Raw genomic sequence first — 13,826 nt, forward strand, 5'->3', positions numbered from 1 at the left:
AACTACATGTTCCAGCATGCCCTGACACACTACAACCATTACAGTCCAAACCATGAGTGTCAGAGCCTGCTGGAAAATGTACATCCATAACCTTTGCCAGCCAAGGAGTTATACCACACTACTTTATTGCAATCCCATAGTCATATACCATTACAATATGTTATAAATCACACATTAATTTATATAGAGAAAAAGACACAAACACAATGGAATGCGGTTTGCAAATTTTACTTGTTATGAAGTAAACCATTCTGCAATGTAACATGTGCAAAATACAAACTGTGGGTCCATGTGGACAGATAGTTGGCCTTTTTTAATGTAGAAACACTGATTTAGCAGCTACCTTCGGCCAGCATCAGGCAGCCCTACACCACTTTTCGAGGCGGAACTAAGCCCACCACGGGTCCTCACACTACGACGGGGTGGGGAAGTGGGGGAGACACTTATTGGGGTGCTGGAGACACTGCTGAGGGTTGAGGTAGTGCCACCTCCCACATTGCCTTCCTGCTGCTGCTGTATTTGTGCCTGCATAGCTAGGAGGGCATTGGTCTGCGCTGTGCATGTGTGGGTTAGGGCTGTAAGACTTTGTGCCAGGCTCCCAATATGGCTATTCTGCTCACGTATTGCAGAAGTTAGTTCTGCAAAACGGCTGTCAAGACTGTTGGCAATGCGCACTTGAGTGCCTACAGCTACCCTTACACTACGGGCCATTTTGCGCAACTGCAGGAAGGTGTCACGCATGTACCCCTGTATATTTCCCATTTGGAGGCTTTGGGAGGCCATGAATTCAAGCTGCTTGTCCTTGAAATTCACCAAGGAGTTAGCTACTTGGGAAGCAGTAGCTGGTGTATGGGGTTGCTGGGTGGTTGGGGGTGGGTTGGGTGGCACCCCACTTGGGGGAAGATCACTCTGGGACGAGCCCGGCATTTCTTCCTCTGCCGCAAAGGTGTCGACCGGATCAAGAATGATGTCCATTTCGTCTAGCACCAGTATTGAAGAATCTGTTTGGTTTGACCCTAGTTGTATAGCACCTGTGGATACAGAGAAGAGGTAAGTACTCATGCATATATAGGCCACACTGTCCTCTATACTGTTTTACATAGGCCTATAGATGGCTGACGCCCATACCTAGGGGTGTTATGCACTTACACATGTACCCCGATACTGCATGCAACAATGACACTATTAATATGTCACATGCCTAGCTCAGATTACACTCATGTCCGTTGCAATGTAGCAGCAGGAGCAGAATGTAGTGTGAGATCTTGTTGATGTGACATGGGTGTGTGTACTGTATGTGTAATGGGGTGTTGTTTAGTCATTTACCTGCTTCCACAGATTCTGCAGCAACGGGCCTTCTTCTCTTAGATGCTGCAGCACTTCGGGACGGACAATCTGTACAAGGAAAGATGGCCAGGCATTATGGACCTTGCAATGGAGATGCATTTTCAGAAAACATGCAGTGAATTCACAATAATGGACAATACCCAATAGAAAAGGGCAGCATTATATCTGGACAACCCTTTGTTTAGTTTTCAGGCCAATCTTTCATTTCAGACTTAGTAGTAAACTAGTGTACACATGACAACTATAGGATATTCGGTGGTTTGTAGGCATGCCAGCTAAACCTCCATTACACCACAGGGTTTTTGTACACATACATGTTAGTCTGCTGCAAAGAATGGTACACTTTTAATCATTCAGATTAGTTGTGGAACTACAAGGGCCAGCATTATCAGCAATTTCAAAGCAGGAGCAGCCATTTTCTTGTGCATGACCTTGCTGGGCTATGTAGTTCCACAGCAGCACTTTACAAAGCATAACAATACAAGTGCACATTACAGGTATAATACATTGGCATGTATGTTACAGTTTGCATGGGGTCACACTTACCAGCTCGCGGTGGCGTTTGGGCCCTGTCGGTATCCGCCACATGCATCCCAGGCAGGACCTCAGGGGGGATGATGCGCTTCAGCTTCACCTCATATGCATTGTAGCTGACAGTGGTGGGGCTTCCTCCTCCAGTCCTGGTGGCCTCCTCCATCTCCAGGGCCATTTTATGCTTCAACTGGCGTTTTATATCGTTGAAGCGCTTCTTCACATTGCGCACCAGGCGCTTGTGATTACTCACAGCGTTCACCGCCTGGGTGATGTCCTTCCATATAGCGCGCTTGCGCTGGGCAGTGGTTTTGTAGTTGCTTTTGCCAAGCAGCCTCTCGTACACTGGCATGATAGCCCTCACAAGTGCCACATTTTCCTCATAGGAAAACCTGACCATGCGGCCACTTTTGGTGCGACCAGCTACCACCTCCTCCTCCTCCTCATTTTCTGCACCAGCCATGTCACCCTCCTCCTCCTCCATGGCAGTGTCTTCCTCCTCCTCACCAGCATCTTCCTCCACCTCTGACATGTGGCCCTCCTGCAGCTGGTGTGGGGTATGGTCTAGGGCTTGGCTGTAGGATGGGGATGCCAGCGGATCCTCCACCTCCTCCTGCTGGGGCTGGACGGCCAGGGTCTGAGCTGAGGCTGGCCTTGCTGTGGCCATGCTGCCTGCCACACTGCTGCCTCTCCCACTTGTCTGGCTGCTGCCAGTGCTCCCTCTGCCAGTGCTCCCTCTGCCAGTGCTCCCTCTGCCAGTGCTCCCTCTGCCACTGGTTCCTCTGCCAGTGCTCCCTCTGCCACTGGTTCCTCTGCCACCAACTCCTCTTCCTGCACAAACGCTTCCACTGCTCCTCTCCATGCTCCTTACTTCCTATCAAAGAGTGAAATGGCGCCAATGCCCCTTTATATAGGGGGTGTGATGCATAATGGAGGGGACATAGGTGGGCCAATAGGTTTGGGGGTTCTTAGTCATGCGGAGACAGGTTTGTAAATCGCACTCCGGTTGGTCCAAAACTCGCACATGACCAGCGGAAGAAATGGCGCGTTTTTCGGACTAAAAATCACACTTTTTTCATACTAAAAATCGCACTTTTTTATGACTAAAATTCGCCGCAAATCGCAACTCTTTGCACTTTTCAGCCTCAAATGCGCATCACATTAAATAATCGAATTTGGACTGAAAAGTGCGAGTTAGAAAAATGCGATTTGCGGCGATATAGTGTGCGAAATAAACATGCGCATTTAGCGCATAGCATAGAATGTCACCCAAGGTGTCTGATTTTTTTTTTTTAACTTGTGTCAACCTTTTCCGATGTTGACCTTTTGTATCAACTTTTTGTCAGTGTCTACCTTTTTTCATGTGTTGAACTATTGCAGGTCGACCAATAGTGGTATACCTATTGACTGCGGACCTATTAATCCACACCCTTTGAGGTTCATGAACTGGTGTAGCCTGTATTCACAACAGCATACACTACAGTACCAAAAATCAATAGCATTGCAGCAAATGTTTTATCTATATTTAAAACCTTTTCTTAACATTTCTACAAAGTTTAATTATATTATTACAGTGAGTGGGGATTAAATGATGGTACATATCTTCACATTTGTATGGATACAGGTTAAAAAAAAAACCCTGGCTTGGCATGGCTCTCTAGGGAGAGACTCTGCTTTTCTTAGAATCCAGTGCTGAATCAGGCATTTGTACTCTGATATTCTTCAGTACTTCTGCGCTGCGCATAATGATGTAATGGTCACAATTCAAGACCTAAGCAGATTTGCCCGATTTTAGCTCCAGGAGCATTTAACAAGTTTAAAAAAAAATCCTTTCAGTCTTAATTATTTGCAATTAATCTAAATGAATAATTTTTCAACCAGAGACTTACAATTACAGTCTAGCCTGCTTCTTGGCAGGGAAGAAGTTAATGGAGCGTTAAGCATAGATCTAACTGGGTATACATAATAGACAGAATCACATATCTTGTCTGCTTCTGACTGGCGGAGGATTCAGACTTTGCTCTGCCATCAGGCTTGATCAGCTTTGTGCGAGAGAGGTGAGGTGTAGTGGTGAACGAGGCTGCCCGGTCTTGTTTTCATAGCTCATCCAGCTAAAAGCAACCTTTTAGCTGATTGAAACTTGGTAAGCACACTCACAAAAGTGATTGGGGATTGATGTGGTAGCTAAATATAACCATATTGTACATCAGCCGCTTGAAAGTGTATTCAGTGGCTTGTAGCTAAACTGGCTTATAGCATATAGTGCACTCTATCCTGAATTCAGCCCTTAACTTCATATTAAACTCATCCTTTGGTCTTAGGGGTATTCAATCTCAGGTGCTATTTCCGCCAGTGGAAATAGTGGCCGCCGCCTATTCAATGCTGCCGTTTTCGACAGCATTGAAGGCAGATTCCTACAGAACGGATCTGAGTGTACAAGATGGATCTGTTTTGACAGAAACAGATAATTATTGTCGAATTCATGGATGGTTTTAAACAATTCTCTGCCGTTTTCACCGACAAGCCCCCTTTCCGATACTCGACAGCTGAAACTTTGAATTCTGGCTGTCGAGTTTCAGTCGATATGGGCAAAAGTGACCCAGGAATCCTTGACAGCATTGAACAGGGGATCTCGGCAGAACGAGCCCGACTTCACAAGCTGTCAGGCTGGTTCTGCCAAGAAGTGCTGGGAATTGACGAGCTCCTGGTCCCAGCTCCCCATTTCCTGGCCACTTCTCACGGTCACACCCCCTTCTCATCCCGCGGCAGGCGGGACATTGAATCCCACCTGCAAATTCTTGGTCGAACAGGCCGAGAATGGGACAGGGTCACGGCTGTTGGGCCAGCCCGACAGTTGTGACCCAACATTGAATACCTTATCTAGTCACTTATCATTAAACATTAGGAATATTTTATTTTCTAGACCTAGTAGTGACCACATGTACTGTAACCTATTTCTGGTTGTAGATGCATTAGCTTTCCGTTACACATGGTACATTTGTAGCCTGACCCGACCAGCACTGGGCTTTTCCTAGACATAACATGGGCTAGGAATGCATCTACAATTGACAATGGCGTGATATCATAGGTCACATTGCCACACATCCTCCTTGTCTGCACTGAGGCAGGCTGCGGTGTAATTTGAAGGGGCTGAGGAAAGTGATGGGGCTGTGTTTAAGGAAAGCGACCTGGCTTGGGGCTGAAGAAAGTGATGAGCTGTGGGCTGTGGATGGTGATGTAACTGGAGGCTGAGGAAAATAATGGGGCACGCACACGGCCGGGATTTGCAATAAAGTCGGGCGCTGTTCTGTATAATGCACGCGATTGGGCTGATGGTGTAGGAGCCCGATGTTGATATGATGCACTTAGCACTTTTACTATGGTATATGATAAATCCCATTGTGTATTTTGTGAGAATATACACTTCCGGAATATTGAGGGAGGTACCCTTAGGGGCATATAAGGCTCTCACTGACATAGGATGGTTGCACACTGTTGGAGACAGGAGAAGGGGTCTTGAGAAAGGTCTTATAACAGACTGAAACGTTGACCATCTGCCCACTGTCATGTAAATCGTTTTGGTATGTATTAAATTCTCCAAAGCATGAAAAGAGAACACCCGTGAGTGCGTCTAATTTTAAGTATCTGGATGTGTGGGAGTACCAATTGGGTATGCCCTCTGGACTAGGACACCCCGGCTGGTGAATAATAGGAGGAGAGTGTTGTCCTATTTGGATGAATATATATATATATATATATATATATATATATATATACATACACATATATATATATATATATATATATTGTATATCAGTCCTAAATCAGACAACTCCAATCCAGGGACAGACAGGTCCAGCACACCATCGCATATAATGCAAATACAAAATCATTTATTAAGGCGAGGTATAAGAATTCATAATACTCAGCACATCCGTGGCAGCAGCATGAAACAGCTTAGCACTTAAAATCCACAGGCTTAGCCCTGACGGGCCGTTTCGGTGTCAAATCACCTTCCTCATAGGGCATCAAACATACAATGAATCCTCACAGTATATAAAGCATGGAAATACACCTGAATCAAATAATAAACAATCACAAATTCGCGCCAGTAACAGAGTCTTACCCTCCCTGCACTGCAGGCATGCTCCCACGGCGTCCCGGAAGTCTCCACGGGGCCTGGAACTAATATGTCTGCGCTTAGTGCTGGGGGAAGCAATCTGTGTACCCAGGCGCCGGAAGTGACATAGCGGTTGCCGCGGCAACGTTATACACGCTCTGAGCGCTATTCAGATAACCGCTAAAATGCAGCTAATAGCTGCTAATCCACAAAAAGCGGACAATGGCTGGGAGACACTGATAGCTCCCCACAGCCTGTAATGTAAGAGTAGCGCTAGCGTGACGTTGCCATAGCAACCACACACCTCCATATCAAATACAAAAAAACGGGGATAATAATAAGAGAAAAAAAGGAGAAAAAATCAAAAGGCAAAAACAGTGGGTAATAAAGATGATAGATATTTACATAGCAATTAGCATGGAATGGCAGAACATAATGTGACCATATCGTAGGTTACTAAGGCTCGCTGAACTGCCGGATCCCTAACTACAAGAATACTGACAAGTTCAGTTCTTCATTTAAACCTAACGGTGCCATTGATTGTAGCGTGTAAGTCCAATAGCTTTCCCGTTGTAGCAACAAGCTATGCCTGTCCCCACCCCTCTTTAATGGTGGAATGTAATCAAATGGGAGAAATCGGAAGTCACTCAAGCGATGACCTGCCAATGCAAAGTGTCTCGCAACCGGGGGAGTATTAGCATCTAACTTGATCAGGGCTTTGTTAATTGATGAGCGGTGCATATTGATCCGCTCCTTGAGCATCCGGATGGTTTTTCCCACGTATATTTTGTCACATGGGCATTGTATAATATATACGATATATTTGGTGTTACAGTCCATCCTATGTTTAAGCTTGTATACCTGCTTCGTTAATGGATGCTGCCAGCTGCTGCCACACATAATATATTTGCAGTCAACGCAACCCGTGCACTTTCTGGCTCCTGTGCCAGTATTGAGCCATGTGCTTCTCGCCACTGTTTTAGTGCCCACATCCGTGATGACCACCTGTTGTTTAATATTGGCGCTCCTCTTGTAACAAAACATGGGAGCCTGTTCACAATATTTGCCAATGATAGGGTCCGTGCTGAGAATATGCCAGTGCTTCACGATGGCTCCCCTTAACACTCCCGAGTTGATGGAGTATGTGTTGGGGAACAGGAGCTTCACTCCCTGAGTGTCCTTACTGCGTGGTATTAGCAAGTCCTCCCTTTTCAGGGCTAGGCACCTCTCTTTTGCCCCATGCACCTCATTAGGATCATAGCCTCGAGAGATAAAGCTCTGTCCCATCTCATCCAGGGTTTTGACGAGATCATCCCTGCTGGATGTGATCCTTACCGCTCTCACTAATTGTGAGAACGGAAGTCCCCGTTTAAGGGGCTGGGGATGAAAGCTTGTTGCCATTAAAAGATTATTCTTGTCGGTAGGTTTCTTGTATAGGGTGGTTCTGAAACCCTCTGGTGTTTTGGATACCAGCACGTCCAAAAAATTAAGCTGATCTAAGCTACTGGTACAAGTAAACCTAATGGACCCGGCAGTCCCATTGAGCCTGCCTACAAAGTCATCCAGTGCCATCTGTGATCCAGTCCACACTATGAACAGGTCATCAATAAAGCGTAAATAAAATGCAATAAATTTGGAAAAATCTGGATCCGCCATAATGTGAGTTTTTTCAAAATCATACATAAACAGGTTCGCATACGATGGGGCCATATTGGACCCCATCGCAGTCCCCTGCAGCTGTAAATAAAAGGCGTTATCGAACAGAAAATAATTTTTATGCAAAATAAACCCGATGAGTAATAACAAAAAATCAATAGGAGGACCTGCATAGTGTGGACTGGACTCCAGGCACCTTCTGACAGCTGCCATACCTTCAACATGACCGATGTTAGTATACAACGACGTGACATCAAGCGTCACTAAGATACAATCAAGTGATGGCATGCCAAATTGGTCGAGCTTATTGAGGAAATGAGTCGTATCCCTGAGCCAGTATGGTGTATTTTGTACGACATCCTGCAAAAAATAATCCACAAACTGGGATACAGGTTGTGAGAGGGAACCAATCGAAGATATGATTGGCCTCCCAGGTGGGGAGACCAATGTCTTGTGTATCTTGGGTAAGATATAGATGAGCGGCACCCTAGGAAACTCCTGTGTTAGGAAATCCAGAGTGCCCTCATCCAACCACCCATTCAAGCTACCCATATTAAGGATAGAATCCAACTCTTTTTTATAACCTACTGTTGGGTCATTTTTCAACTGTTTGTAACAGACCTCATCAGTCAATTGGCGCAACACCTCATTAATATAGTCAATGCGGTTTAGGATTACGGTCGCCCCGCCCTTATCCGCAGGACAGACCATGATTGCGGAATTTTCCCGCAAGGACTTCAAGGCTAATTGTTCACTTTTGGCCAGGTTAGACCTAATAATCCTCGACCGCTTGACCTGGGGGATCACGTCCTGTCTGACCAGTCTAATGAAGGTGTCTATGGAGGGATTGCTAATACTCCCCCGGTTGCGAGACACTTTGCATTGGCAGGTCATCGCTTAAGTGACTTCCGATTTCTCCCATTTGATTACATTCCACCATTAAAGAGGGGTGGGGACAGGCATAGCTTGTTGCTACAACGGGAAAGCTATTGGACTTACACGCTACAATCAATGGCACCGTTAGGTTTAAATGAAGAACTGAACTTGTCAGTATTCTTGTAGTTAGGGATCCGGCAGTTCAGCGAGCCTTAGTAACCTACGATATGGTCACATTATGTTCTGCCATTCCATGCTAATTGCTATGTAAATATCTATCATCTTTATTACCCACTGTTTTTGCCTTTTGATTTTTTCTCCTTTTTTTCTCTTATTATTATCCCCGTTTTTTTGTATTTGATATGGAGGTGTGTGGTTGCTATGGCAACGTCACGCTAGCGCTACTCTTACATTACAGGCTGTGGGGAGCTATCAGTGTCTCCCAGCCATTGTCCGCTTTTTGTGGATTAGCAGCTATTAGCTGCATTTTAGCGGTTATCTGAATAGCGCTCAGAGCGTGTATAACGTTGCCGCGGCAACCGCTATGTCACTTCCGGCGCCTGGGTACACAGATTGCTTCCCCCAGCACTAAGCGCAGACATATTAGTTCCAGGCCCCGTGGAGACTTCCGGGACGCCGTGGGAGCATGCCTGCAGTGCAGGGAGGGTAAGACTCTGTTACTGGCGCGAATTTGTGATTGTTTATTATTTGATTCAGGTGTATTTCCATGCTTTATATACTGTGAGGATTCATTGTATGTTTGATGCCCTATGAGGAAGGTGATTTGACACCGAAACGGCCCGTCAGGGCTAAGCCTGTGGATTTTAAGTGCTAAGCTGTTTCATGCTGCTGCCACGGATGTGCTGAGTATTATGAATTCTTATACCTCGCCTTAATAAATGATTTTGTATTTGCATTATATGCGATGGTGTGCTGGACCTGTCTGTCCCTGGATTGGAGTTGTCTGATTTAGGACTGATATACAATATTCATTGAATGTCCCTGCACCCAGCTGGTATCCCTACTTGGAGTGTGCGTATCCCCTCTACGCCCTATCTATTATCCTTTGGATTCTGGTATGCACCTCGGTTCTGTGAACTTTATTTTCGTTAAGTGTTTGTGATTTTTTTTGCACCAGAGTGCATTTTTGCATGTTTTTGTGTATTGGATATGGAAATTCATCAAGAGGATTTTGCTGGCACAAAGCGTTTCACGGATAAGGATGCTAACAAGATACTATTCTCTGATACGGGAGTGTTAGCCTTTGATAAGGACACACCGGATGAAGTATATGCGGACTTGCTTAAGCTTAGAAAAAGGCTAGTGGAATTAGAGTTACATGGTCTGACCCTCTCCCAATATCACAGGGAAGGTTTGATCCCCAGGGGGTTCAGGATTACGAACCAGCCCACGATAGGGCGCTCTAATAAAGATTTTTGCAAGTCCTGGTGCCAAATACTGAACCAGTGTAGCAGAGATTTAATTGTATTGGTTGTACAGCAACTTAACAGTGACATAGCTGGTGTTCAGAGAGAAATTGAAAATTGTGAGGCAGTTGGTTTGGAGGTGGTTAAAGCTGATACGGGTAGTGATTGGCTTGCCAAATTGGAGGAGTCAGTGGAGAAGTTTAAAACTGAACTACTATTGTTTAAAAAGAATAAATACCGTAAGGTTAAAGAGGATTACAAAGAGTTAAGGGTTTATCCCTGGCTCTCTGGCCAAGCTGTACGTAGACCCTGGAGAGGGAATTTTGCAAGAAGAAAGAGGGGTGATTTCAAGCGTTCCAATTACCAATTTACGGATATTGAATCCAACACCTCGCAGAGCGACACCGAACCCACGGGGAGGGCCAATCAGAAGGTTTTTTTAGGGGAGTCATCCCAAACAAAGGCCAGAGGGCGAGGGAAAAACCCTGCAGGAGAGGGGGGGTCAAGCACCGAAAGAGGCAGAACCCAGAGAGACAACAAGAGGTGATCGTATATAATTTATCCGATCACGTATTGACGGAACCTGAGTTGTCCGTACTTAATAAGGGACTTAGTTTTGTTCAGACCCACAGGCAGAATCCATTTGACTGTGAGGTCGAACTGTACAAGTTCCAGAGACAACTTAGATTGAAGGATCACTTTGTTAAGCATCCCACTGATAACGTTGTCAGTGGTGAGACTAAAATTGCTTGTCCCTTTAAGGTGAAGTCTCATTTTGACCCACAGGTTAACAATCCCTCCATAGACACCTTCATTAGACTGGTCAGACAGGACGTGATCCCCCAGGTCAAGCGGTCGAGGATTATTAGGTCTAACCTGGCCAAAAGTGAACAATTAGCCTTGAAGTCCTTGCGGGAAAATTCCGCAATCATGGTCTGTCCTGCGGATAAGGGCGGGGCGACCGTAATCCTAAACCGCATTGACTATATTAATGAGGTGTTGCGCCAATTGACTGATGAGGTCTGTTACAAACAGTTGAAAAATGACCCAACAGTAGGTTATAAAAAAGAGTTGGATTCTATCCTTAATATGGGTAGCTTGAATGGGTGGTTGGATGAGGGCACTCTGGATTTCCTAACACAGGAGTTTCCTAGGGTGCCGCTCATCTATATCTTACCCAAGATACACAAGACATTGGTCTCCCCACCTGGGAGGCCAATCATATCTTCGATTGGTTCCCTCTCACAACCTGTATCCCAGTTTGTGGATTATTTTTTGCAGGATGTCGTACAAAATACACCATACTGGCTCAGGGATACGACTCATTTCCTCAATAAGCTCGACCAATTTGGCATGCCATCACTTGATTGTATCTTAGTGACGCTTGATGTCACGTCGTTGTATACTAACATCGGTCATGTTGAAGGTATGGCAGCTGTCAGAAGGTGCCTGGAGTCCAGTCCACACTATGCAGGTCCTCCTATTGATTTTTTGTTATTACTCATCGGGTTTATTTTGCATAAAAATTATTTTCTGTTCGATAACGCCTTTTATTTACAGCTGCAGGGGACTGCGATGGGGTCCAATATGGCCCCATCGTATGCGAACCTGTTTATGTATGATTTTGAAAAAACTCACATTATGGCGGATCCAGATTTTTCCAAATTTATTGCATTTTATTTACGCTTTATTGATGACCTGTTCATAGTGTGGACTGGATCACAGATGGCACTGGATGACTTTGTAGGCAGGCTCAATGGGACTGCCGGGTCCATTAGGTTTACTTGTACCAGTAGCTTAGATCAGCTTAATTTTTTGGACGTGCTGGTATCCAAAACACCAGAGGGTTTCAGAACCACCCTATACAAGAAACCTACCGACAAGAATAATCTTTTAATGGCAACAAGCTTTCATCCCCAGCCCCTTAAACGGGGACTTCCGTTCTCACAATTAGTGAGAGCGGTAAGGATCACATCCAGCAGGGATGATCTCGTCAAAACCCTGGATGAGATGGGACAGAGCTTTATCTCTCGAGGCTATGATCCTAATGAGGTGCATGGGGCAAAAGAGAGGTGCCTAGCCCTGAAAAGGGAGGACTTGCTAATACCACGCAGTAAGGACACTCAGGGAGTGAAGCTCCTGTTCCCCAACACATACTCCATCAACTCGGGAGTGTTAAGGGGAGCCATCGTGAAGCACTGGCATATTCTCAGCACGGACCCTATCATTGGCAAATATTGTGAACAGGCTCCCATGTTTTGTTACAAGAGGAGCGCCAATATTAAACAACAGGTGGTCATCACGGATGTGGGCACTAAAACAGTGGCGAGAAGCACATGGCTCAATACTGGCACAGGAGCCAGAAAGTGCACGGGTTGCGTTGACTGCAAATATATTATGTGTGGCAGCAGCTGGCAGCATCCATTAACGAAGCAGGTATACAAGCTTAAACATAGGATGGACTGTAACACCAAATATATCGTATATATTATACAATGCCCATGTGACAAAATATACGTGGGAAAAACCATCCGGATGCTCAAGGAGCGGATCAATATGCACCGCTCATCAATTAACAAAGCCCTGATCAAGTTAGATGCTAATACTCCCCCGGTTGCGAGACACTTTGCATTGGCAGGTCATCGCTTGAGTGACTTCCGATTTCTCCCATTTGATTACATTCCACCATTAAAGAGGGGTGGGGACAGGCATAGCTTGTTGCTACAACGGGAAAGCTATTGGACTTACACGCTACAATCAATGGCACCGTTAGGTTTAAATGAAGAACTGAACTTGTCAGTATTCTTGTAGTTAGGGATCCGGCAGTTCAGCGAGCCTTAGTAACCTACGATATGGTCACATTATGTTCTGCCATTCCATGCTAATTGCTATGTAAATATCTATCATCTTTATTACCCACTGTTTTTGCCTTTTGATTTTTTCTCCTTTTTTTCTCTTATTATTATCCCCGTTTTTTTGTATTTGATATGGAGGTGTGTGGTTGCTATGGCAACGTCACGCTAGCGCTACTCTTACATTACAGGCTGTGGGGAGCTATCAGTGTCTCCCAGCCATTGTCCGCTTTTTGTGGATTAGCAGCTATTAGCTGCATTTTAGCGGTTATCTGAATAGCGCTCAGAGCGTGTATAACGTTGCCGCGGCAACCGCTATGTCACTTCCGGCGCCTGGGTACACAGATTGCTTCCCCCAGCACTAAGCGCAGACATATTAGTTCCAGGCCCCGTGGAGACTTCCGGGACGCCGTGGGAGCATGCCTGCAGTGCAGGGAGGGTAAGACTCTGTTACTGGCGCGAATTTGTGATTGTTTATTATTTGATTCAGGTGTATTTCCATGCTTTATATACTGTGAGGATTCATTGTATGTTTGATGCCCTATGAGGAAGGTGATTTGACACCGAAACGGCCCGTCAGGGCTAAGCCTGTGGATTTTAAGTGCTAAGCTGTTTCATGCTGCTGCCACGGATGTGCTGAGTATTATGAATTCTTATACCTCGCCTTAATAAATGATTTTGTATTTGCATTATATGCGATGGTGTGCTGGACCTGTCTGTCCCTGGATTGGAGTTGTCTGATTTAGGACTGATATACAATATTCATTGAATGTCCCTGCACCCAGCTGGTATCCCTACTTGGAGTGTGCGTATCCCCTCTACGCCCTATATATATATATATATATATATATATATATATATATATATACATACATACTTTTGGATGCAGCGCGGCACTCCAGACCAATTCCAATCACAGAAATCTTCATTGCGACCACCGTATTTTCATCAGGCTCCTGATCAGTCTCAATAAAGATTTCTGTGATTGGAATTTATCTGGAGTACCGCGTTGTATCC

The 13,826-nt window shown here is 45.2% G+C and overlaps 1 protein-coding gene across 1 annotated transcript; it reads right to left on the reverse strand.

Moving 5' to 3' along the window:
* Nucleotides 1–302: 302 nt before the first annotated feature.
* Nucleotides 303–2,985, reverse strand: LOC146008171 (uncharacterized). Its single transcript, XM_083147178.1, has 3 exons — nt 1,894–2,985; nt 1,327–1,395; nt 303–1,031 (listed from the first exon to the last, which is right to left on the reverse strand). The coding sequence occupies exons 1-3, from the start codon at nt 2,738–2,740 to the stop codon at nt 340–342; spliced, it is 1,608 nt and encodes a 535-aa protein (XP_083003304.1). The 5' UTR covers nt 2,741–2,985; the 3' UTR covers nt 303–339.
* Nucleotides 2,986–13,826: the final 10,841 nt, after the last annotated feature.

This window comes from Crinia signifera, chromosome 6 (genome assembly GCF_055691185.1).
Source record: "Crinia signifera chromosome 6, ASM5569118v1, whole genome shotgun sequence".
NCBI lineage: Eukaryota > Metazoa > Chordata > Amphibia > Anura > Myobatrachidae > Crinia > Crinia signifera.